This window comes from Aptenodytes patagonicus, chromosome 6 (assembly GCF_965638725.1).
Source record: "Aptenodytes patagonicus chromosome 6, bAptPat1.pri.cur, whole genome shotgun sequence".
NCBI classification, from domain to species: Eukaryota; Metazoa; Chordata; class Aves; order Sphenisciformes; family Spheniscidae; genus Aptenodytes; species Aptenodytes patagonicus.
The window spans coordinates 5072967-5100030 of NC_134954.1; the positions used below are offsets into that span (position 1 = coordinate 5072967).

At 47.5% G+C, this 27064-nt stretch overlaps 1 protein-coding gene across 2 annotated transcripts in view; it reads right to left on the reverse strand.

Annotated features, from left to right (window-relative positions):
- Positions 1 to 19151, reverse strand: part of IRS1 (insulin receptor substrate 1) — a 56142-nt gene extending 36991 nt beyond the window's left edge. Inside the window, exon 1 of one of the 2 annotated variants that reach the window (XM_076340901.1) lies at positions 15364 to 19151. In XM_076340901.1, the coding sequence (XP_076197016.1) occupies positions 15387 to 19007 (3621 nt within the window). In that variant the 5' untranslated portion in view covers positions 19008 to 19151 and the 3' untranslated portion in view covers positions 15364 to 15386. The remainder of the gene's footprint in view (positions 1 to 15363) is intronic. The other variant, XM_076340900.1, reaches the window with a different exon arrangement.
- Between the last annotated feature and the right edge of the window lie 7913 nt (positions 19152 to 27064).

Consider the following 27064-nt stretch of genomic DNA (forward strand, 5'->3'; position numbering starts at 1 on the left):
GGCCAGAAGCAGCAGTAGTGTAGGCCAAGACAACTGTGCTTTCAAGGAGAGTATAAGGCACTAATGACATAAGGTGTTCCACTTGAAGTTTTAAATAACCCAAGTCCAGATTGGGGGAAAAAAAAGAAGTTTAAATGCTGCCTGAAAGAATATTGCAGATGAGGTCTCACAGTTGGTTTTAACCAAACTAGGAGCAAGCTGCTGCCTAGAGAAGTGGGCCGGCATTCCCTCCTAAATACATTTCCAAGTGCTCCCCTGCACCATCACCTGTGAGCAACCACAGGTGATGCCTAAACCAACTCTCCAGAGGAATACACAGTCAAGGAGAGGGCAACTCCAGGGTGGCCTTCAATTACTTCAAGCTGGTGGCAAAGCTGCGCCCTGCATTCTGCTCCTAAAGTGGAACGATGACCCGTACTTATCACAGCTCTTTCTGGCCTTAAATCTGTCACACGTACCTGCATGAACCAAGCCTAAAGACTCGGAACAGAGAAAGTCGTGACAATGGTAGAAGTTGTAAGTATGACTATAGGATATGCAGATAAAGCCAGAGACGTGAAAACAAACAGATTCTAGGTAGTGTATCATTCCTGACTTGACAAAAACAAAACAAAAACCTTCAAAAAGTTACAGTGAAGATCAGTAAGAAGCTATTATAAGAGTGTATCAGTTAAAAACACAAACAGGTTGCAAAGCTCTAGAAACAACAGGAGTCCTATAACGCAAGGGCTATCATTACGTGTTCTGTAGTCCTGTTTATTCTAAGCATATAGCAGTCCTGCTAATAGTCTTTTGTTTTACCTGTTCCTTCAACCTAAATGCAAATGCTGAAATGCGACCCAAATCCATAAAGCACAATTAACATCACAGGAGTTATTTGATAAAGGAATAAAAGCTGATGAGGTACTTTAACAAACATAGAAGTAAACAAGCTTGGATCAAGACTGATCAAACATCTCACCAATCTTCAGGAGAAGAATTTTTGGAAAAGATTAAAAACCCAAGGTAGGCGATAAATTAGACATTGAATTACAGATCGTTTTGTAGCACTTTAGAACTAACTCATTACTATAGCTAATTAAAATTAACGGGGACTTGCTATTAATTCAAACAGAACAGTGTAGTAACAGCTTACAGGAAAAAAAGGAAAAAAAGTTAAAGGGACACATTCTAAAATGAGGCATGTTGCCCTAGTCCCATTGACTTCAAGTAGGTACAGCAACTTACATCAGCTGAAGATTCCTCCCCTTCCCCGCCAAGATGAGCAATACTTCATAGCACACTCATGCAGAAGGATCATCATTCAAACCTTCCTCCAAAATATGTTTACACAAATGTTACCAACATCTTATACAATTTTTTTCCCTCTAACAATTCTTGGCACATCAGTGCTGCAATCCCACAACGTTATCAGCATTAAGTAACTTCATTCATACCTATGTTTAAAATTTTATAACAGCCTATCAAGCTAAGATATCATGAATCATTCAAGCCATTAAAGCCCAATTACATCAGCTGAAATCTGAGCTTCCCAGAATTATTCCAATTTCTCCTCCTGCTCACTCGGCCCCCGTACCCCTTCCTACACAACTTTGCCTTCTCTAACCTTGTGAAACTTCTCTTACAGAAGACCCACTAACTGGCCAGCCATTTTACACAGCCTGCCTGTCACTCTTAGCCTTCAATACATTTAACCACCATCTCTCTCTACTTGTGGTTTTGTCCTCTCCTCTCACCCTCCCAACCTCCTACCATTTCATGCATTATCTGCTCCTCCTCCTCTGGATCAGACAAGGTCCTGTAACCAGGTCTTTTCTGTGCCTACGCTTTATTTCTGCACGATCATATCGGTTCAAATATATTTAATTATCATGTATATACTGACACTTGGCTTCACGGTGGATTAATTCAAATTAAAGTGGTTAAAATAATCAGATTTAGATTAGCAAATGAGGAAACTTATCTTTTTATGTTCTTAATGGTCATTCTCGAAGAGCGATAACCACTAAATCATGCTGATCTGCAACATAACCTTTTAATTTAGCATTTGGTATAGCCCCTAGTTAGACAATACTGTTAGTGTATATTTATGCAGATTCTTGACATAAAATTAACGACCAATACAGGTCACTATTTACTAGCTGGTTAAATTTTATATTTATGACTTTTCAAGCTGTGTTTGAATGAAAATCAGGATGAAACTGTAAAACAGTATGCTCTGTATTTAGTTATCAGCTAACTAAAAACTAACAAAATATCCTGAACACATAAGAAAGTTGCTTAACAAAAAAACCCTTGCATAAAGAGACAATTCCTTTTTTTTTTAAACAAAAAACTCCTCTTTATTTAGTAGGTGAAATTGAGTGGGCTTGGCTATTACGGACTTCAAAATTTCAGATTTAGTAGAGTTCATGATTGTTTTTTAACTAAAAAAAATTAGAAAAATCCATTTTCCTATCTTTTCAGTTTCAGTTGATCTCACTCAACTTTGAATAAACTACTCATGTAATGAGGCTAGTCATATACTAAAAAGAAAATAAATTTCTCTAGATATCTACAGCTGCTGCTGTTCTCAAAAACGAGTTTTTAGCACTTCAAACCCTGATTCTGGATACTTCACCAATCACATTCACTGGGGAAATGGTTTTATTTCCTCTAAACACTTGATAGCTACATTGATTGAAAGGTCTGTCTTAATTTAGGTAATATTAGTATATTACAGCACATTTAGTCCTGAATGCAGGTTTATTTTTGAGAAAGCATTACAAAAATTACTTCAACCTGAGCCACCCCACTTTCTCAACCTCAGCTTGCCTTCTCCAGGGATGTGCTACCACCACCTCAGGGTCAAAACAGAATTTAAAAGAAATGAAAATATTTGCTCTCTTCCTGGGAAAGCACTACATAGAGAGGAGGGGAGAAGAGGGGATGTGCATAGGGGGAATTGCATCAGTATAATTAGAGAGTTTTATCAAGCTGGTAAACGTCTGTGTAGGCAATCCCTTCGCTCTAAAGGGTATTTCCTAATGAAAAATATGCACCCCATTTTCCAGAGCCTTCCTACTGAAGAAACATCTCACCACCGCTGCCCAGTTAGATCAAATTGGGTGGCTGGCTGTTTTTGTTTTGTGCATGATAATACAAAGACTCTCCAAGTTCCTGCTCAACAAAGACTTGTGTGAAACAAGCTTTGAAGACACAATAACATTCCTCTTGCGAGTTTCAAGCCCGGAGGCTAAAAGCACCAAGTAACTATTCATTCTTCCATCTTGAGACACATTCCTAACCTAGTTCAAAGGCCTGAAAAAACATGCCCTAGCTACATGCCTGCACACCTTCAGAAGGGCTTTTCCCTTGTATCAGAGCTTGCTAGGGAAAGAAGTTTCATACAGAAAGGAACTAAATGTATTTGAGAGTTTTGTTTCATTTTTAAGAACCCTTATATTGTTTAAAGTATTCAAGACTGTCTTGCATATAAATTGATCAGCTATGTTAATCCATTTAAGAACAAAGTTTCATCATTTACATATTGAAACCACAATGGTCATACACAGTGCACCGATGCTAGCAGCTACCAGTTCTTTAACTTCTGCTCCCAAGCAGCAGCCGTGGGAGGAAGGAGTGTGCAAAGCACTTGTAAAAGGAAGAGGGATGATTTGGAGCTGTTTGGTTTCCGTCACTGCTCTTCTATTTAATTTCATCTGCCTCTGTTTTCATCTCGAACTGGTAAGATAGATGTAAATCACACATGGCTATCCACCCATATCAAGGTATCCAAGGAATTCAAGAACATTCTGCATCATGTTCACCAGATGATGATAAAGTCAACAAAATACAAGATTATTTCCAAAATACTGACACTAGAACAAATATTAACTTTCAATGAGAAAAATACTTACAGCTTCCTAAACAAACTAAATTCCTCTTTATACATGTTATTTTGCTGTTTCTCAGAAATCTGAATGCCGTTATGTGCAAAATGAGGAAATATAAACAGTTACACTAAATAATATGTCAGCCTAACTATAGTTGCCATTCACTTGTATGGAACCAGTGCAGAGAAACAGTGGGAGCACGCAGATGAGAGTAAAGGCGGCTGAGGTGAGACCACCCTTTTCAGGACAGCAAGCTGTTTAAGTCTGCCCAAACATCTTGCAGGACCACACCCTAGATGTGCCAGCCAGCCTGCTTTTTGAGATTCCTGAGCGACATACAGTAGATAGCAAGTTCCCTTTGTAATCATTTTCAGTGCACCTGAGCTTTAGAAATGCTAGGGTTTCCTTACCTGTATTTCATTCTATGTATGTGATTAAGCAATTAACTGTTCAGTACTCGTGCACCTCCTTTTGTTTTTCAAAGGGCAACAAATATTTATTATTCTGCAATTTAGTTGCCACTAGAGTGCTGGTTGTGGCTGGGATAGAGTTAATTTTCTTCCTAGTAGCTGGTATGGGGCTCTGTTTTGGATTTCTGCTGGAAACAGCGTTGATAACACAGGGATGTTTTCGTTACTGCTGAGCAGTGCTGACACACAGTCGAGGCCTTTTCTGCCTCTCACCCCACCCCACCAGCGAGCAGGCGGGGGGGGCACAAGGAGTTGGGAGGGGACACGGCCGGGACAGCTGACCCCAGCTGACCCAAGGGATATCCCACACTATATGACGTCATGCTCAGCATGTAAAGCTGGGGGAAGAAGAAGGAAGGGGGGGACGTTTGGAGTGATGGCGTTTGTCTTCCCAAGTCACCATTACGCGTGATGGAGCCCTGCTTTCCTGGGGATGGCTGCACACCTGCCTGCCGATGGGAAGCAGTGAATGGATTCCTTGTTTTGCTTTGCTTGTGCGCGGCTTTTGCTTTACCTCTTAAACTGTCTTTATCTCAACCCACGAGTTTTTCTCACTTTTACCCTTCCGATTCTCTCCCCCATCCTACCGGGGGGGAGTGAGAGAGCAGCTGGGAGGTGCTTAGTTACCGGCTGGGGTTAAACCACGACAACTTGTTAAAAAAAAAATCAATCAACTTTCTTCTGCAATACAGAAAATCAAAAATGGATCAAGTGCTAAAAATCCCATAACACAGCAAAACATGAAGGGATGGTATACTGTGCCTGTGCTTTGCAAGCAAAGAAGTCAAAAAGAGAAATAAGGTAAATGTAGCAGGTTAAAGAGAAGCAATTTTTTCACTTTTAACAAAGGAGTTCCTACCTGTCCAAAACATATTTTCATCCTCCTAAGGATTTCAATTAGTCACTTTCATGTGCACCAGATGAAAATAGCTCAGTTTGAATTTACCATCACTGCAAAAAGGTGAGTATTGCTCATTTTTCCTTCATGCAGCCATCGTACAGATCTTTGTTCTCACCAAAACAAGCATTACGTTACCTTACTGACATCTACGAGTCATGTCAAATCCTCTGGGCAAGCCGAGCTCTCCTACCTCTTTCAAGGACTGTGCAGCTGGGCTACCTGCTGTTGGTCACTTCCATGAAATACAACTGTACTATGAAAGGAAAACCCTCATGGATATATTCCAAAGTAGGAAAAAAAAGTAAGAGAACGAACATTGTCTTAGTCAGTTGAGGCTAAACAACTTGTGAGTTTATTTCCTCATTATTCCATAACATTCTGCTCCATAAATGCTACATAAATGCAAGATCCTGCAACTGGGTCGGGGCAACCCCCGGTATCCATACAGGCTGGGGGATGAAGGGATTGAGAGCAGCCCTGCCAAGAAGGACTTGGGGGCACTGGTGGATGAAAAGCTGGACATGAGCCAGCAATGTGCGCTCGCAGCCCAGAAGGCCAACCCTATCCTGGGCTGCATCCCAAGAAGCGTGGCCAGCAGGTCGAGGGAGGGGATTCTGCCCCTCTGCTCTGCTCTGGGGAGACCCCCCCTGGAGCACTGCGTCCAGCTCTGGAGCCCTCAGCATAAGAAAGACACGGACCTGTTGGAGCGGGTCCAGAGGAGGGTCACAAAAATGCTCAGGGGGATGGAACGCCTCTGCTGTGAAGAAAGGCTGAGGGAGTTGGGGTTGTTCAGCCTAGAGAAGAGAAGGCTTCGGGGAGACCTTATTGCAGCCTGTCAGTACTTAAAGGGGGCTCATAAGAAAGATGGCGGCAGACTTTTTAGCAGGGCCTGTTGTGACAGGACAAGGAGGAATGGCTTTAAACTAAAGGGGGTAGATTTAGACTAGATATAAGGAAGAAATTTTTTACGAGGGTGGTGAAACACCGCAACAGGCTGCCCAGAGAGGTGGTAGATGCCCCATCCCAGGCCAGGTTGGACGGGGCTCTGAACAACCTGATCTAGTTGAAGACATCACTGCTCATTGCAGGTGGGGTTGGACAAGATGACCTTTAAAGGTCCCTTCCAACCCAAACAGTATGATTCTATGATTTTGCTATTTTGAAGTAACAATTCAGAATTTGTGATCAGGAATTACGGGAGAGGAATCTGTACTTATGACAGCACAAACTTTTCTGAGGAAATGAAAATTAATCCCATCTTTCAGAGACCGTTCAGCCAACATCTCCATCATTTACCTACAGCGCCTGCAAGAGTCAGAAATGGAACAACAGCCATCATTTCAGCAGAAGTGCCCAAACTTTACTTCTCTGGGTATCACCATTAGAGAATGAGTACCATGAAAAAGCACATTGTACCATGCCAGGGAAGGCAGCAGACACTACCAGCCCTATGTCATCGTAGGCACAGGCACAGCAAAGGAGATTGTGTTGCACCTGTATCTTCTCCAGGAAAGAGAAGACTTTTTTTTTTTCCTTTTTTAATATCAGTATGAAGGCTCTTGCATACCACATGCATCACTGCTGACACTGACTCCCAAACACCTTGTCGATCACTTGCATAAGAATCATCAAACTAAACTAGGAAGTTACTGGAAGACCACAGTCTCCTTTCACTAGTAATTTTCAAGGTATTTCAGCAAAATGACTGAACATTACTTATGCTTGGGCACCAGCACTCCCCTGGTGTGCAGCGCATACAGAGGGCTTCCGAGCTCCCAGTTTGTCTCTGAAGCCAAAACATCTCACCTGTTGCTCATTCCCTGTTCTCTAGGGATTAAAATTTCCTTTTCTAACATAGCAACCTTCTCTTCAGAATGAAGGCCAGCTACGCTGAAGATGAGTTACCATCCGGTGTTTTAATCTAAAAGATTCCCTCACTGATAGACATCAGCTGTTGCTTTAAATGTCTTTTTGCATCTCTTGTACACAGCGCAGGACACGGGAAGCTCGAGTCAGAACTGAAGCAAGCAAGTCACAGCTTCAGCCATGGCATTTTGAGCTCCCCACCTCCCTTCCACTCCTCCACGGTCACTTAAAAACTGATAAACAGCGAGACCCCAGCTGAGATATGCCATAAGAGGAGCAACAAACTCAATCTTCTACCTCCACCTACACTTCCTGAGGTTCTTTGATTGTCTCAACCAAGACACATGTCTTCTCCACAACTCTGGGCACAGCGTTTAAACATGGATGTTACTAGTGAGGTAAAGATGTCCAGGATCTTGTGAGGAGAATGAAGGGCAGCTTTGGGTTGGGTTTGTTTGGGTTTTTTTAGTCTACAATTCAGTGAAGTAAGGGCAGAAGGGACCCATACAATCACTGGCTTAGTCTCCTCCACTCCACATGTTTGAGCTTTTTACTCCTTCAGGGAACTGTTCCATTGAAGGAAAGCTCCCGTTCACAGACTAGCTACATATTTTCTTGACTGGCAAAGCCAGCTTATGGAGTTCCTACCCCATAGTTATGTCTTAACAAGTATTTGTGCACCACACGAAAAGCCAGACCGCTGAAATTGGACAAGAACCAAGGCTGATAGATAATTCACATTTTTTCTATTCACACAGAGTCTACATTTCAAAGAAAGCTTGTCCAATGCTTAGGTGCCCTAGTGGGTTACAAACATCCAGCCTACACAGATCGGGGGGGGGAAGAAGAAACACAGTAAATTACAAGTTGTAGATGTTCCCAGACTACTACCTTCCTGCATTTCATAACATGTATCATCAGACAGTTCAAATGTACAAGTACACTTCAACAGCTCTACTAGGGACACCACAGGAACGGTACGTTTCACCTTACAGCTCAGGTGGCTGACACCAGATCTTTTAACTAGACTCCCAAATTATTACGAGCAGTTGAACACACACAAACTTTCACTGTCTCACCTACCTGATCAAAAACTACTCTGACGAAAATACACTTTGCAATTACCCAAGGTTAAATCTCTAATAATAGTCTTCAGAGAACATGACCTAGATATGTCAAACATCATCAGAGAGATATATATCAAGACATCTTTTAGTTAGTTAAGAGTGCCAGGCTTATTTAAATCTCCTTTATCTGTTCACACCTTGGCTTTTGTTGTATTTCCCATCACTTCTGTAAGCGGAGAGTAAAGCTGTTAAACTTGAGAATCTTTTTTAAGTTACCAACACCTCTCCTTTACTACCTCTATCTCATGTATTCAGAATAATAATCATCACGATGATCATTTATCAAAAACCCAGAATGATGTAAAAATAAAATAATGCTATTCACTTTTATGAACAGTTACTCTAACATATCAGATTACGTACAGATGACCAAAAGCCAGCTTTTAGCATTCTGACAAATTGGGAATTTAGATGTATTTGTTAATATTAATATATTTGTGTTGCAGCTCTTACCACAAAATGAAAACCACAAGATCTCCTGTAACAAGCCACAATAATTTTGCCATTTGAAATTTTCTTTTACAAGATATTCTTTAAACTAAACAATTTTACGGGCACCGATACTTACTAATCTGTAAGTCAAATTATGAAACTACCGAACCTCATTTTTAATCAAATCTAGTAACTGTCCAAGTAGTAGACTGTAAAGAACAAAATACTGCAGTTAAAAAAAAACTGTGTGAATATAGTTCTCCTTTCATTATATGTATTTTATAAAAACAAGGGTTTTTAATGTTAAAATTCACTCATTCTTATTTGTCTTGTACTTAATTCAGATTCTTACCTGTGGTTTACTGCGGTGGTTGTGACAGGGATGCTAGAAGACAAAGAATTCAGGAAAGAAGAGCTGGAGGCAAATTCTGCTTACCTTACCATGCACATCATCCTGTTAAGGTCAGCAGAATATCCAAATAATATTAAAAAAAAAAATCTAATCACAAGTAAGGAACACATGCGCTTTCTAAACAGAGTGTCTATCCCAGTAATAAAGATCAAAAGAAAAATATAGAAGTAAAAACACCTTCAGAAAACTGCAGTACCATGCAAAATGAGCGCCTCTAGAATAAACTCCCTGTATATATCCAGGCTCTCCGCCTTCCTCTATACTCATCCTCAAACTTCCACATACCACCACCCCAGTTCCCTTCAGACCACCAACACCTTGCAATTCTCTCCACCCACGTCATCGAACCACAGTTCCTCTAAGTCCCCTCTACGTAATTTCTATGTCTCATTTCCATCTCCCTCCCATACCAGTTCCTACAACTATGCCCCAGCCTGTACCTTTAATTCCCCATTTTCTTATGTCAGCATCCCATAGTCTCTCTTCTAGCCACAGCATGGGTCCCGTGAACAGCATTTCCCCCCCTTTTCCCTCCTATCTCTTAAGAGTTCATAACTCTGTCAATCAAGCGCAATAATTACTTTTCAGTGAAACTTGGCACAGAGGTTAAATCTAGTATCAAATTAGTTTTGGAAAAGAATATCTATTTCTTTCTATATCTATCACTGGACACCAAAATATTTTTTTTTAAAGTTTATGTTCACTAGTGACTTTATTTGCACAATAATCAGTACTGAACAGATCCACTTTAAGAGCTTCAATAAACTGGAAGAAACCACCCCAGTTTCTTCACAAACAAGCTATTATACAGTTACTGCAACTTGTTCAAAAGAACATTCAAGTATATTTTACTTTCAGTACTTGCATCCATGTATGTATAAAATCATGAAAACTGCATAGTCCTAATGAGTATCAAAATTTCAGCTATTATAAAGCACTCCTGAAACAACGCAACATACTGAAGATATTGGTCAAATAACATTCCTACTCCACAGCTGCTTGCTGCATTTTATTTAAGAGTTGTAATTCTCTATTTACGAGTGTTATCTAAGGAAACATACGATATCTCCACAGTTGCTAGTTAAAAATGAGCATCATCCTTGTCCTGCAATGTCCTGTTTCATTTTCAAATTTAAACCACATTCAGAAACCAGTTTAAGCATTGACTAAATATGAAACCTATGTGCTAAAGAAGTCCAGATAGTAGTTCATAATCGACTGAATTGGTTTATAAAACATACAGTTCCTATTTTTATGCCAGGAAAACAAAAAAAAAAGTCCCAAGAAACTTGTCATTAAAATCAAGGTGGGGGTGAGGAAATAATCAATACTACTATTTAATGTAGCTAGATTAAAGGAACTGATCTACTGTCTAAATTACAAAAAAACACCCCAACAAACCCTCAAAAAACATTAATTATAAGCTTGTGGTCTTGTTAAACAGGAGAACTGCAAATACGCAAGTATGTGGAGACACAGGCTCAATTTTGGCAAATAATTAGGTATGGGGGAAAACTGGTGTGTGCCTACAGTAAGAAATGCACTGTTTTGTCTACAGTAATACCCATAAAGCATGGAAAACTTTCATAACTTACTGGTATTTACCTTGGTGCTGACCCAAAACTACAAAAACTTCTGTTCTTTCAGTTCTGGAAACAACTTCCCCCAAAAAACTTACTCTAATTGTACACGTCTTGTTTTGGCATTTGCTGTGTTTCAGTCATTCCACCTTAAGTTTTCAACTTGAGGAAACAGAACCAACTATTGAAAATTATTAAAGAAATAAAATAAAAAAGCAAGCAACGTCCCAACAAAAAAAATCCAGGTATATTATACAAGAGTTGCATGAGTAATTTTCTGTTTACCATCACGTATATTTTCATGAGACCCAAATGAATGTTTAGCTCTTCCCCTCAGTAGTGCTTTGCTTTAACTGGAACCAGACAAAAGGCATAACAACCATATAGATACCCTTGTACTGTGTTCCCATTATACTGTATTCCATTTCCTTACATCACCAAAAAAACCCAACCCACCCACACACTGGGTAAAATAGGCATCACTAAAGCTGCCAGCGAGCCAAGTTACCACTTGCTCACACTACACATATTCTATTCGGTGTTATTAGCACCCACTTTCACGAGTTCTCAGACTCATCAGCAAAATGGAAATGAGGGGAATAATGGCTTTGCTTTGAAGCTCCGGAGATCAAAGCCACGTACCTGGATTCATGCTACTATCCTACCACAGCCTTTCCTGTTTCTCCGGAGCCAACATCTAATGGTTTCCTTTTCGGAATATTTTTTGACTATATACTCAGAACACAAGCTATCAGCGGTTCATCTTCAAAACCCCTGCTCATTCTAGGAGCCTCCTCTTCTCACAGCAATCCCAAAAGCAGGATCCACAACATCTGCTCATCGGTGCATGCAAAGAGGAAAACGCCTTACAGCAACACTGCTCTCCCCTCTCCCTAGCTCTCGCCTCACTTTCTCCATCTCATAGGCTGGTGTTTCCCAGCATGATTTGACCGCTGCAGCAATGTGGCCTTCCAGCCACAGCGTAACAGCCCACTTATCAGAGGATCCAAGCACCAAAGAGTCACTGGCTAGGCTGGGCACACACACCAGTACCCAATTCTCGGAAGCAGAGGGAAGCGTTTGGGCAGGGGAGCATGCAGGACTGCATTGAAACTGCTGCGCTTTTTACAGGATGAGAGAAGAGAGCGAGGAAGGCGAGGGCAGGGCCAGCTGTTAGGAAACAGCCAAGAATATACAACAGGGAAGGCAATGGGATTGGAGAGTGCAGAGGAATGCTGTGGGTGCAAGAGAAACGTTTTTTAATTAAATTTGGAAAACAATGTGATCGTTTCAGCCAGTATCTTTAATGTTAGGAGAAATAAGTGCACTTGAAAGAGGTTAAAAATACTTCAGAATGTAATGCCTGAGCAACTTGGAGGCGGCTGGGGGGGAGGACAGGGGAGCAGGGAAGAGGAGAGGAGTTAGCTAGCTTGCAGCAAAGCAGCAGCAATCATTTTACCCATTAGGAGATGAATGGCCAACATTTGGGGTCCTTGTCTTGTAGTCTGGAACAAAAGAAAATTCCAGCATGGGTAAAAACAAGAGTTATCCAGATAGTTCTGGCCTTTGGGGTGGTGCGGAAGGTTGCTCTATGGAGAGGAGGGAAAAAAAAAAAAAGAGCACGTGCAGTCCCTTTGGCACTTCTGAGATTAAGAGTGTAAATAATAACCCATGAAAGAGATGGAGAGCAAAGAAAGGGTACTTAACGCAGCCTTCCCCATCCCTTGTTCTGATACCTGCAGCTTCACCTCTCCCTTCCCCAGTCTGGATGTTGTCTCCTCTCCGCCATACCTGCCAACATACCAAGTAGCTTTTCCGTTCTCTTTCACGTTGCTCAGACACCAACAGGAGAAACAACAACCACAGCCTCCCCGCTCTCAGCCAGAGCCTGAACAGCCTCACCTGCCATGAGGAACACGGGGGGAAGCTGGCCGAGGCCAAAGCAGCACAGCCCACTCGGCTGCTCGTTGGAAAGGGCACGCAAAGCTTCAGGGAACTGGAGCACCCTCACTGCACATGGAGTTTTCAGGAGAACAGTTTAGCTGAAGGTGCTCAACAACTTTTTCAGGCATGTGCAAACAGACTGTTTGCAGGCCTGTAAATCACTCACCTCCAGGCAGATTTTCTCAAGAATGGCATGAGGTATAACCTACATGGGCTGATTCCCCTGCCAAACCGAAGTTCCACCTCCAAAGCAAAAAAGGTATGAGAACATGTCAAAAAACCAGCTGTAAAAATGGTTTAACACGGACAAAACATTGTTGGGTTTTTTTCCTTAACATGCTCAACAGCAGATTGAGATAGTCGGGCTGAATTTTGCGAGGAGAGTTTCAGCTGATGGCAAGAAATCCAGCCTGGGAAATAAGAGTCCAAAGGGTTAATGTCTGAGAAAGCTACAAGCAACTAACACAGCTTTATAGTAGGAAGGGAAAGGGAACAGCCATAGCTACAAACTCCCCACATAATTATAGCCTGATTCTTCCCCTGCCTCCCAGAAGCCATGCTTGCTCAGTCCCATCCTAATTTGGGGAAATAAGAATCGACTTCAAACAGCAATTACTCTATTAGGCACTACCTTTCACAACGCTGCCCTGAAAAACATCTGCATAATATTAAGCATGTTCTTATATCAGGTCTTCCACGTCCTGATCCTCCACTGAACAGCATAATCACAGCAGGTATCTACCTGCCACCACGATGGAGAACATTGCCACAGCTTTTATGTTAAAGATGACACACAGGATCAATTAAATAAGTTGTCTACAGCAAAAGTAAACAGTGCATTTGGAAAAAACCTGTGTAAGTAAACAGTTATGACACTGCTCCCCCCCAGACCTGCATTCTGATACTCTTGCACACGTTGATTATTTATCCACACGCTGACAGAGGATTTTTGCTTAGTCTTAGCACACAACAGGGGGGGTAAAAAAAGTGATGCTCCTAGCAATGTGACATACAGCACAACATGCTGCATCCTTTGGCAAAAATCCCCTCCTGAAGAGTTCGTAACACCAACGCTGCCCTAGGCAGATACGGATTCCCAGGGTAACGAGAGGCATCTCGAAGACCGTCTAGACAGGCTGTTGCAAGCACATCCCAGAACAGAGAAAGGGTGTGGCAGCCTAAGTCTGGTCACAGAAAACCTATTGTGACAGCCAGCACGCTCCTGTCAGATATCCACAAAAATAATAATTTCCTACCAGTTACCATTTGAACCAGACCAGCAATATCTGCGCTGATCTTAAACCTTACCTGGAACTTTGAAATTAACCTGGTATTCACAGGTCACGTAAGACTAACACCTAATAGTGCATTGCTCTGACAGGCAACAGCAGCAAGTGCTTAAGTAGCAAATGCGAAGAGATTGTTTTGCTTTTGTTCAGGTTGTAAGGATGGAAAACATATAAAAATGGTGAACATATGATCCCAGGCATCATACCACAACCAGCCTTCAGCGCTCCCTTGAGCCGAGCAAACAAGCAATACAAATAGTAAGTTTATTACACTTACGATGTAAACAGTGGTATGAGATTCATCCCCTTATGTCGTTGCACATATTCATAACAACTACTTAAACTACTGTGATTGCTGCTGCTCAAATATGTACAAAACTGCTAAAGTCGAGTGTCGCAACAAGACTAACTGGCTAGCTATCTACTAATGCTTGTCTGCGCCGAAACAGTCTTCACCTTTCGTGAAAGGACTCACACAGGTGCACTGTACTTCGTGAGCTCTAAACAAGACGTATTTGTTGCGTGCTGCATGAAGTTCCCACGTAGCCGAAACATCGCATTGCTTGCAGCAGTGCTCCTACTCATCTTACACGCCTGTAACCAACGTGCAACAGCCTGGCAGAAGTTTCTCCCAATTTAAAAAAGAAAAGTTTCAAGGAAACATAAAAGAACACATCAGCCGATGACAAAGACAAGGGCTCATATGGCCCGTTTCCTATGCAGTGTGTAACGCTGTTGTGAGCGTGGGACAAGCCACGCTTAGTATCAGTTGCAACACAAGTGACAGATATAAGGCTTTGAAGTCTTTTTCAAGTTCAAAGCACCTTCCAAACAAAACTTAATTACCACTCATCACAGCCCTGTGAGGTAGATGCCGTTAGCTGTGTTTTGCACATGGGAAAGCAACCACGCACACGGCGTGGTTGACTGCTTTACCCTCGGCCACAGGAGCGATTCCTGACCAAACTATGGGATTACAGTGGGAGTTTCTCGTTTCCAGCCCTATGCTATAGCTAATTCACTTCCCTCCCCCCCCCCCGCACTTTTGAAGCACACCTAATTCTGAAAAGTAAAGAAATGTGGCAACACGGTAAGCACGGTAAGCACGGTATCGTACCCCCGCCTCAACAGGAGCATCCAGCGTGCTTTGGAAGCAACACGGCCCGCGCAGGTGAGAGCCAGCGGCTGGGACACCCGCAGGGATGCTGTGCTCCCGGACGCTTCTGCCACCGGAACAGGCTGCAGATATTAAAGCCAAAATGCACAGGGAAACTAACCCAAGGTGTCACAGCCACCGCCGCTCGGCTTGCGGCGTCTCCCAAAGCCTCCCCGGACTGCGAGCTGGCAGTCCCCACGGGAAGGAACCGCGACCAGCAGCCTCGGCCCTCTCCCCTCACAGAGACGCCCGGCGTCGTTCAACTCCCTGAGCGGAGCCGCGGCTCCCCCCCCGCCCCGCCCCCGGCTCACCTTCCCCGGCGGGCGCCCGGCTCCTACATCTCCTCCCGCTTCTGGAAGCTGATGCTGGCGTACGCGCTTAAGTCGTCGCTGGAGTGGCCGCTCCCGCGAGGCTGGCCCGGGGGCTTCGGCGGCGGCGGCTGCTTCCCCCCCGGCAGAGCGGCGCCCTCGGCGGGGGGGTGGAGGTGGTGGTGGCGGCGGTGACTGAAGTCCTTCACCAAGTCCAGGTCGATGTAGTTGAGCCCGTTCTCCAGGGCGGGCGCGGCCCCCGGCTCCCGGCGGGCGGCGGGGGCGCCGGCCGCCTCCCCCGCGGCGGGCCGCAGCCAGACGTTCTCGAAGGAGGCCGAGCTGTGGCGCTTCACCTCCTCGGCGCCCCCCGCGCCGCCGCAGGGGAAGGGCGCCCCGAGCCCGCCGCCGCCCGCCGCTCCGCGGGCGGCGCTCGGCGTGGACGAGAAGGTCTCGGAGCTGTGCCGCCGCCGGCCGCCCTGCGGGTCGGCACGGATCACCTTGGCGCTCTGGTTGCGGCCGGGGCTGAGGCTGACGCGGGTGAAGGCGCTGCCCGCGCCCGGGCCCCCGAGCAGGGAGGAGGAGCGCGGCGGCGCCGCCGACAGCTCGGCCGGCGGCCGCGGTAGCTCCGGGGAAGCCGTCGCCGTCGGCGGGGGCTTCTCGGCGGCGGAGCGGCCCGCCCGCGCGTCGGCGTAGCTGAGCGGGAGGGCGGGCGAGCAGGGGGAAGGGCTGTCGGCGCAGTCCGAGCAGGAGCCCCCGGCGGCGGCGGCGCCCCCCAGCTGCATCGCCACGTAGTCCCGGCCGCCGGGGGCCGCGCCTCGGCCGGGTCGGGCCGCGGAGGCCGCCCGCGCGGCGGCGAAGCCGGCGGGGCAGGGGGCCCGCGGCGGCCCCAGCTCCATGTTCATGTACTCCTCGGCGCCCTCGTTGCCCGGCGGCGGCGGCGGCAAGCCCAGCCCCAGGGCGGCCGAGGGGAAGGCCGGCTTCTCGCCGGCGATGAACTCGATGTTGACGTACTCGCCGGGGCTCTTGGGCTCCGGGGGCAGGAGGAGCGGGGGCTGCTCCCGGGCCCGCGGCAGGGTGCTGGCCTTGGGGCCGCCCAGCGACAGGCGCGTGGGTCGCGCCAGGCGGCCCTTGGTCTGCACGGCCGTGTCCACCTTGCGCGGGGGCTGCGCTTGCAGCGGGGGGCCGCCCGCGGTGCCGCCGCCGCTGCCACCACCGCCGCCCAGGCTGTCGTTGCTGGTGGAGGAGGACGAGTCCTCGGCGGCGTAGAGGAGGCGGCCGGAGCCGAGAGCGATGCGGGGCTGGGGGCTGCCCTCCTCGCCCGCCACCGCCAGCCCGCTGCCGCCCCGCCGGTGCACGTGCTTGAAGGAGCGTGGCAGCGAGAAGTAGGAGTAGATGGGTTTGTGGTGGGCCGCCGTGGCGGCCTCCTCCATGCCCGGCTGCCCCGCGCCCCCGAAGTAGCAGTCAGGCGGGGTGCTGGTGGTGGAGCCGCTGGCTGGGGACATGTTGATGTAGTCGCTGCCGCCGCAGGGGAGCTTCCCTTCGTTGCTCTCCACCGAGAGTTTCGGGTGGTGGCCGGCGCCATTTGTCCAGATCTTGCCGTAGCCCGCCGAGCCGCTGTCGGGGGAGTAGCTGCCGCTGGGGGACATCATCATGTAGCCGTTGGAGTCCACCGTGGCTGGAGGGTGGCGGCCCCCCCTGCCAGGGTTGATGATCTGCTGTGGGGCCGACACACTCTTGGGACTCATGGGCATGTAGTCGCCACCCTTGGGGGGCCCCCCGCCGCTGGGCACAGGGGCTACGCCGGGTGACATGGGCATGTAGCCGTCATCCGTGTGCGGGGCGGAGTTGGTCCGATGGTGGCCACTGTCCAGGTGGTGCATCTCCAGACACTCCTCTGGGTAGGAGTGAGTGGGCACAAAGGCTGAGTGCCGGTAGGAGGGCAGCCGGCTGCCGCCACAGGGGTAAGAAGGCAGCATCTCCGTGTACTCCTCGATGGAGGCCACCGAAGACTGTGAAGGTGTCTTCTGGTGGGAGATGGTGGGCGAAGTGCCTGCAGAGTGAGTCCGCTTCCTGAACGCCTTCTCCAAGTCAGCAACCTCCTCGCTACCGCCTCGAGGACAGCACGGCGTACTAGGGTAGCGGGGCTGCTGCTGCGGGTGGCAGGTACGTGGGATGAAGTGGCCGTTGGGGGCTGCCAGGCTGCAGCAAGAGGAGGTGGCCTTCCCCCCCATGCAGATGTAGTTGAGCTCTTCATCGCCCCGAGCTGGTGGGGTGTGTCCCAATGAATCTGGGGTCACGCTGCGAAAAGAGCTGCGAAAGTCACACGGGCTGGAACCATACTCATCAGAAGAAATAAATCCGCCATCGCTAGGGGAGCCGGAAACCGAAGCACTAGACCTTCGTGGAAACAGGCAGTCCGAGGTGGAGCCGTGGCCACTAGTGCTGCTGGATGACAGGCTGACTGGACTGGTGGCTGAAGGAGAGCAGCGCGAGGAAGGCATTGGGATGGACCGGCTGTGGTTGAGCGGAGGATGGAGCCTGGAGTTGCCACGGTGTCTATGCGAATGGGTCCGGTTGGCACTGGGACTAACCGGGCTACCATCCACAGAGGCAGGCCTCGACATCGTGCCTTCCCCGTCACTCGACGCTCGAACCCGGAAAGAGCTGGGTTTGCCACCCGTACCTCCACCCCCACCACCAGCAGGAGAGGTGGCCGTGACGCTCTCAGTCCTGGACCGGCGACTGAGCCCCACTTGGCTGGGTGGAGGGTTGTTGACGTGGTGCCTGCTGCGAAGGGGCACAGAGATGGGGTTGGAACAGTTTGAGGAGGACTGGCTCTTGCTGCGGGGCCGGAATTCCTCGCTCATGGCTCGCATGGCCTCCAGGATGGTTTCATGCATGTTCTGCGCCACCACCGAGTCATCCACCTGCATCCAGAACTCACCGGGCCCAGTGACAGCCGAGCGCCCCACCTCAATGAAGAAGAAGTTCTCGGAGTGACCACAGCGGCGGATATTGAGCAGCTGCAGCACCACAGCAGCCGCATCTGAATTCAGCTTCACAAAGCTGATGGTCTTGTTAGTCAGGCACAGGCGGTAGATGCCAATCAGGTTCTTTGTCTGGCCTAGGCCCTTAGGCTTCAGAATTACTTGCCAAACTTCTTTAAAGGCCGGGCCAGGGGCCACCTCACCATAGCTGTCCTCACCTGCTTCCCCCAGTCCCGCGTTGCTGCCTCCAAAGGTGACATCGCTGTGGTGATGGTGGTGATGGTGATGGAGGTGGTGGTGGCCCTTGGCCCTGTTGTGCAACTGCAGCAGCGCTTGGTACCAGCTCTCCTGTTCAGGCTCGCTGTCAGCTGCAATGGCAAAGTGTTCGTCCTTGGTGTAGAGGGCCACCAGGTGCTTGTTCTTGGAGTCAGCCCGTTTGTTGATGTTGAAGCAGCTTTCTAGTGGGATGGAGCGCTTGGGGGCCCCTGACTTGTGTCTCCATTTCTTCTCATTCTCGTAATACTCCAGCCGGGCGGGTCCAGACTCGCTGGCTGCCCTCAGCACGAAAAAGCGTTTATGCATGCTCTTGGGTTTGCGCAAGTAACCCACCTTTCTGACATCTGAGAAGAAGCCCTCGTTATTATCTGTGGGGCTGGCCATGATGAGAGGCGGTGGAGCTGTTACTGCAGCTAGCAGTCCGCAAGACCCCAAAACAGCCAAGCCAGCCGGAAAAGACAACCACCTAAAATAAAATTCATGCAACAACAACTGAAAAAAAAAAAAAAAAAAAAAGAAGAAAAAAAGAAGCAAAATAGCTCAGGATCCTCTTTTGAGAGCGGGACGGGGGAGGGACAGAAGCAGGGTGAGAGCAGCTGTTCAGTGGCAGAGGCAGCTTCCAGCACCAAGTCAGAGTTTGCGTTGCTGTTTATGCCCAAATCGCCCTTAGATGGGTAAGCGCGTCCTTAAAAAGTCCAGTCCCGACCAGTCCAGACGAAAGTCCCGTCCCAAGAGCAGCCGCCGGGAAAGAGAAACGCATCTTCCCTCGCAGGGGTCGGGCTCCGCCGGGGCCGGGAGCGGGGCGGGGGTCCCCCTCCTCCGCTCCCTGCACCCCTTCCCCGGCTCAAGTTTGCCTCCGCGAGTAGCGATTTCTGTTGCAGATTAAATATCCTCTTGGGGGCGGAGATTGTTTTGCAAAGTCGGGGGTTTGCACCCAAAAATACACGCTGCTTTCCCCCGCCTCTCCCCCCTCCCCCCAAAAAAAATAAAAATAAAAAAGAGAAAACCAAAAAAAAAGCCGCCCACAACACACACACCCCCCTTCCCCAAATATCAGCGCTGAGGTTGCTGCGGCTTCTCCCGCTCGGGCGTGCGGAGGAGGCTGGCGACCCCATTCAGTCCCATCTCGTTAGGCAGAGAAAGTGCCATTTCCACACACGGCGCAGCCCGGCAGCGGCGGGAGGGGAGGCAGCCCGAGTGCCGAAGGAACATCCTCTCTTCCTCCTCCTCTTCATTCCAGTCGGCAGCGCCTCAGCGGCCGCCGGCGCGGCCCCCTCCCGTGCCCCAGGCCGGCGGGGGAGCGGGCACCGCCGCGGCGACTCCCTCTCCGCCGGCTTCTTCACGGAGTTTCCCGGCGCCCCGCACCAAAACAGGCGGCGGGGGCCGCGCTCGCCAGTCCAGCCCCCTCCGCCCGCCGCCGCCGCGGCTCAGGCTGACTCCGAGGAGAACAACACGTGACGGCGCCAGTGCGTGGACCATCCCCGGAGCCGCCGCCGCCGCCGCCAGGCTCCCGGCCAGCCCGGCCCCGCGGCCCCGCGGCCCGCCCCGGCGCTCCCCGCCCTCCCTCCCTGCCCTCATTCAGCGCGGCCGCGGGGGCCGCCACCGCCGGGCCCGGCCCCGCGCCGCACCGCCCGCCGGGGGCCGCGCCCCCATTGGTGCCGCCGCCTGTCCGTCACGGCGGCGGCGGGGGGCGGTGCCCGGCCAGGCTGAGGCGCGGCGCGTAGTAAGGAGGCGTAGACGCCATTCAGCGGCGTGTTATTTATAACCGCCGCCGGCAGCCTCCGCGGCGTGGCGGCTTTCGCCGCGGCGGGCCCGGTGAGGCGGATGAGCCTCCTCCCGCCTTCCTTCCCGCAGCCCTCGCCGCCGGCCCCCCGCGGCGGGGCAGGCCCGAGCGCGGAGCCGCCGCCGTTCACCGCCGCCCCTCAGGGCGAGGCAGCCGCGCCCTCGCCGCCGTGAGGGGGGCGGGGGAGCCGCGGCTGCCGGCCATGGGGAGGTTCGGGGGGCTCGGCGGGCTCTCCCCGCCCGGCTGGGGCTCGTTCCGCTCCTCGGGAAAGGCTTCCGGCTGATACGTGGCCCGAAGCGGCGCGTCCCCCGCGCTGCCGGTGCGGTCGTTCCCCGAATAAAGACCTGGCGAGGAGCGGGGGGGGGGGGGTGGGTTTGGCACTGCCTCCGTGGCGTGCGGCAGGGTGGTCGAGGAAAGGTCCCGCGTCGTGCCAAGCAGTTAAGTGCGTTTCCCCGAATGGTTCTGTGCTAACTTAAGCTGCATATTCAAGGCGATCTGCTGTTTACAGGGCTGAGGTGTACCGTACGCGTAACTTTTGCCTCTCGAGTAGGAAACAAGTGTTGCAAGCCAAGTCTGAAAAATAAATTGCTCAATGCTGCCATCTCCAGGACAGTTCAAAACGGTCCCAGTTCATCTCTTCCGCATTCAGGTGAGAGGACCTGCTTGTAGGTTTTTATCTTCTGGTTTTGTTTGTTGGTTCCCCCCCCCCCAGCGCCATTTCTCTCGACGGGTGACTCTGGACACCCCGTGCAGTGCATCTTTAATCCGCCCTTTGCTGGCGCTGCCCTGCCGAAGCAGGCTGCTCCCCAGCTGCTTAGAGGTGAAAGCGTGATAGCAACGCTCGTACCTACCCTTAAGGTTGAAATGCAATACAAAAGGATACTCTTGTTTGGGTTTACGTAGGTCCAAACGGGGAACAAATAAGTTGGAGGCTTTTCTAATGCATCTGCGTTACATAGTTTGTTGTTGGGCAGATCATGGTTGTACAATTATTTGAGACGAGAAGTTAGGTGGTCAAAAGGCGAAAAATTCCCCTGAAACAGTTGCAGAAAAACATGGAGAACCCAGAGAGGACAACAGGCAGCACTGCAAGCCGCCCCCTCATGTTATCCTATAGGTAACACCGTAAAACACAGCATTGCCTAAAGGTGTTTACCAAACACAGGATGACAATTTGTGATGTAGGAGCAGAGTCTAGCTGGTAAGACACGAGGGAGCAGAAGGAAAGATAACAATAATCCACGCTGTAACAATAACCTACATCATCATCTCATTCTTTCCTCCACTTCACACTGTAGTTTGTCATGACAAAACCAAATATTTGTATTGAAAATAAATCCGTTATACATACCTTGAGATAAAGCTTACTACAAACCAAACGTATTTCCATCTTCAACAAGTAGAATGACAGGAAATTGCTCCCCCAGCTGCGGGACGGAACTGCAGCCTCTAGGCATATTAAGATCAGCTATCGTGGCTGTCATTAATGACCAGGTATGTTTTGTGGGCAGAGGGCACCATCACCGTACACACATGTCGCACTGTACACGCTAAAAAGGTAGTGGGTCCTGTGGCAAGAGGATAGCTCCTAAACCTCTTCTCCCTTTCCCCCCACAAGCACGGGGATGCGTGTTTGTGGACAGAAAATATATGGAGCACTGTTTTTTAATTAAACATTTTGCACATAGTAGGTAAGGTTATAAATATTAAATAAAAACTTGTATGTGCTCTGCCCCATTCTTTCCCTTGGCAAGTGATACACTGATAGGCGCATGTAAGCGGAATGATCTCTTGATGGAGGATAATAACCACCTGGTTTGCATTGTGTTGCACAAGGGAACATGGATTTGAGGTTAAAAGCAGGAGACGATAGTCCTAGAAACATAGAATATCTCGAGTTGGAAGGGACCCATAAGGATCATCGAGTCCAACTCCCTGCTCCTCATAGGGCTACCTAAAACTAAACCATATGACTAAGAGCATCGTCCAGACGCTCCTTGAACTCTGACAGGCTTGGTGCCGTGACCACTTCCCTGGGGAGCCTGTTCCAGTGACTGACCACCCTCTCGGTGAAGAACCTCATCCTCATGTCCGGTCTGAACTTCCCCCGATGCAGTTTCGTTCCATTCATACCATGTCCTGTCCACAGTATGTGGGCAGACAGTGTATTTAAATGTGCTCCGTTCATCTTGGGAACGTTCTCTTCAATAATAACTGATTTTGCAGATACAGTGAAATTTGGTTGTTCTTATCTGGTTTTCAAGGGGATTCAGTAAATGTCCCAGAAGTGTTTTCAAACTTTATATTCAGATTCATGTCCTTCGTCCAGCAGAAATAACAGGCAATAACTAATACTTCCAGCATATTTTGAAAACTACTTCTTTAGAGATAGTTTGCATCGCACCAGACCACATCTTGGAATTGTTTTCTTGCTCTTTGAGTTCCAAAGCTCTGAAGTACTGCACTTCTCTGGAAGGTACATAAGCGTGCACACCAAAGAGAAGAACGTACCCTTGCTTTTCCTACTTAAATACTCCCCCTGCTTTGACAGTGAGCTATTGAGAATTTGGGCTGTGCAATTAATTGCAAAGGGGTTCAAATACTAGAATATCCTGGCAGAAAAGCAAGACGTCATTCGCTGTATAAATACTCATGGCTATCACACTACATCGCTGTCTCTCTATATGAGAAATTCAGCTTCAATAAACCTGAATGAAATGGAGGTTGCTATTTTAGTATCCGTGTCCAAACCCTAAATTCCACACAACCAAGTTTCCGCAGTACCCGTCATCCCCATGTTCAGATCACACACCTCAGAATATAGTGGAACTAACCATTCTTTCAGAGACAACGTAATTATTTGATGTAGAGAAGGGAAAGGAGTATAATAAAACAGATAAGGATCAAAGTTCCCATTTTTTATCTGCCGTAGTAAGTGGTTGAAGATTAATTTAGCATAGGGTAATCCCATGAGGCATAAAGTGCTTGAAACAATTAGTTCCTATTGTGTCACTACCGAACCTGGCAGAGCAGATAGGTTAAGGACCATGAGATAATCAAAACTTGTGTTTTGGTAATGCTGCATTGGTGGAATGGCACCTCGGGAAGGCCACTGTGAGCATCCAATAGTATATTAAGGATGTAGTGCTGCTCTAAATTACAACGAAGACTAGTTTCTCTTGAAGCCACCTTTACAAGTTCACATATAGACTCTCAGCTAGCTGCAAAAAAGAGGGTTTGAGTTAATTCTATTTCTAGCTCCTTGTGGTTTTTTTTTACATTTGAATGAACAAGGGAGTGAAAGTAGGAGTTAAGACTAAACATGCACCCGTAATGTAGTAAGAAAAAAGCCCCACTTTTCATTTATCTTTTCAGGTGACTGTCATAGGCTGTTGGTCTTCTTTTCCTCTGCTGTCACCTGCTTTTACTGCTCTCTTTTCCCAACCTTTCTCTCCTCTGACACATCTCTATGCACTTTGCTCACTTTTCTATACACCTGACTGTTCTGTTAAAAGGGTGTTAGTCTTATTATTTTCTTCTAGACTTTCAGAGTCCACTGAAAGTCTCACTCACAAGGATAAAACCAAAAGAAACATTCCCCAAAGGTGAAGTTACATCACTGTAAGCTTGTAAGAAAAGCAGCATGACTCTTGTTCATCAGCTTCGTCAATTTACCTTCCAGACCCAACTGACCAACAAGTTGCTTACTCTAACCCCCACCCCCAGCTGCTCCTAGAAGACTTGATCTCACCTTCCACATCCAACTCGTCAGTTAAAACAGTTATAAAAAAAACTCTAGTTCTGGGCAGAATCTCATGAAAAAACAACAGGTCAGGAAATCAAAACTTTCTGAACATTATTTTGTTCCATTTCCTTCCGAGTTCGAATCAAGTTGTCCGGGAGCAGGAAGAACGAGTTGCTCTGCAAGGGAAGGGGAGCCGGGTGCCAAGGGGCAGTGACCTCCCCGGTAGCAGCCCACTCCTATTGCACCCAGACAAGGTGAGCAGGGCGAGTCGGTGACAGAAACCAGAATCAGGTGAGGTTGGGAGGGACCTCGGGAGATTGTCTAGTCCACCCCCTCCCCCCATTTTAAGCAGGTAAGCGAGTTTTTAATATCTCCACAGATGGAGCCCACAGCCTCTCTGGGCAACCTGCTCCAGTGTCTGACCATCCTCACAGCAAGAAAGATTTTTTCTTACATTTAAACAGAATTCCCTGTATTTCAGTTTGTGCCCGTTGCCTTTTGTCCTGACACTAGGCACCATGGAGAAGAGCCCGGCTCTCTGTCCCTCCCATCACATCGACACAGTTATGTTCTGGCTCTCGTTCCAAGGTTGATTTGATTGCATATTTTATTTGTTTAAGCTCATTTGTAGTATTTACTTTTCTACATTCAACAGTAAGGATGAAACTTGCGTAACTCCTTCTTCAAAAATAGTGCAGTTCACTCTAAACTAGTTAAATCATTACTTAAGTAAACAAGTTGTTTAATTTCTCTGTTAAAGGAATGGTAGTAACATCATGGTTACAGTGGAAATGCAAAACAACAGATCTTACATCCCTGGCTTCTACTGTCATCTCTTCGAGGCGAATCAAGCACACGATGTGGAATGACTAATTAGAATCTTCAAATGTATTACATTACGAACAGTAAGCCTATCTGATTGTTAGCAGCTGTATTCCACTGCATCACAGTAACGAGAACTAGAACAGTCTAAGTCATCGTTTCCATACCTCACTTGTTAGGATTGTTTCTATAGTGTATTCTCCAGTTCGTGTGTAAAACAGTTTTACTGTATCAACATTTAGACAGAGCACATAACTTAAATATTTCATGTAATTAATGTATGTTCCAGTGATCAATTAACCAGCTTTCCTCTTAAAAAACACGCTATTAATTCATACAGATAATTTTTTTTTTGGTTGTATTTTTCTACCTCCCTATGTACCTTCGTATGTCTCTCTTTAAAGAAGCCAGAAAAGATAAAACATCATTCCTATGCTTTCCATTGGGGCATATGGATATCCCACTGAAGTACCACTGAACTAACAGGAAGCTATGCAATACTTTTGGATAATTCCCAGACTACGCTGATCAACCTTCAGCTCTGCAACTATTATCTTTAGATTTCCATCTTGTAATATGTTCAGAAAAGGTTTCGATGCTTCACAGACTTTTTTTTTTTTTTTTGGCTTTAATTCTGTCTCCTTTGCCACAGACAAAATTGCCTGGAGCATGAATTTCAAAAGGGAAGTTACAGAATCTTTTATCCAATTTATAATAATTTTTGTCTGTGCATGGCTTAAAGCAATGGTCTCAAGCAGTTTTTGACTGAGGAAGGGAGTTTCATAAGTCCATGGGGTTTTGTTTTGTTTTTTACCGCTGTGCAAAAGTCCACAGAGGTATGAAAATGAAAGCCAAATAGAAGGTTTTGCCCATGGTTCCTTGGTGATAGCAGCAAGTCTTGGACTTGCTCAGTCAGCTTTATTTCATCTTTTAGGTGTCACAGTGTTTAACCATGAATGATAGATGAAGCAGAAGGTAATGTGCGTGTTATTGCCTGCAGTGGTATTTAGCAGTTACAGAAGAAAAGGAGAGAAGGTGTTGATCCCTACAGGATCCCATGGGTGAGAGCCTTCTGAGGCAAGAATCAGCTACCCGTCTGCTTGCCCTGCCGGAGAGGAGTGAATGGAGCCGGGCTGTGCTGACCCATCTGCTCCTACTACATGCCATTGAGGTGGGTTAACTGTATTTTGGGGTCCACCGTGACAGAAGCTGCATGGAAAGTGTCCAGCGTGAAGTCAGAGATCCTTCCTTCGGCCATAAGGAAGCTGCCTGTGACCGGCTGTCTTTGCTGCTAGTCCTTGCGCTGCGGTCTGGTCTCAGGGCTGATTACTTCCAAGCAGGATGCGCTGCTGGTGTTTGATCATTACTGATTTCTCAGTTGTGTTAATCAGGAACGGGGGACTGAAAATGGGATAACAGAGCAAAAGAGTAAGTGATGCTTTCTAGAGAAAAAGGAGTATTACTGTGTCTCTCAGACTTTAGCAGTTGAGCTTATCTAAAGACCTAACTTATGTCCAGTGATAGTGAACAAAATTTATTGATTTTTATTGACCCGGGAAGGCACAGACTTCTTCCACAGGCTGCAGCTGTGATTCAGGGTTCCTTGAGCTTTCACCTGTGTGATAGGATCAAGCTTAACCATGGCCTGCTGATCATAAATGGAACATACTTTCTTGCTCTCTGCTCTTTCAAAGCATTACTAAAGGTTCAAAGAGTTGCAGAAAAGCCTCATGACACTATGTGATGCTGGGCAATAAAACGGTAAGCGTAAACACAAGCAGGAAAAAGCAATTCTGACTTTACCTATTCAGTGACAGGCTCCGAGTTAATTACGGCTACTTTCGAAGAAGCTCCTGGAATTGTAAGAGGTAGCTCTATGAAAACATCAGCTCGATACTCTTATGCAGTCAAAAAGCAAGTAGAACACTAGGAATTATCATGTAAAGGAGAGAAAACAAAATAGAGAGCAATTTTTTTTAGATGTATAATCTATTGTGCACCTTGTCCTTGCCTACTGTGGAAGAATTGTACTTTCTGGTCTTGAAAACAATATTTAAGAATTGGGAAAAGATAAGAGCAGATGGTCAAAGA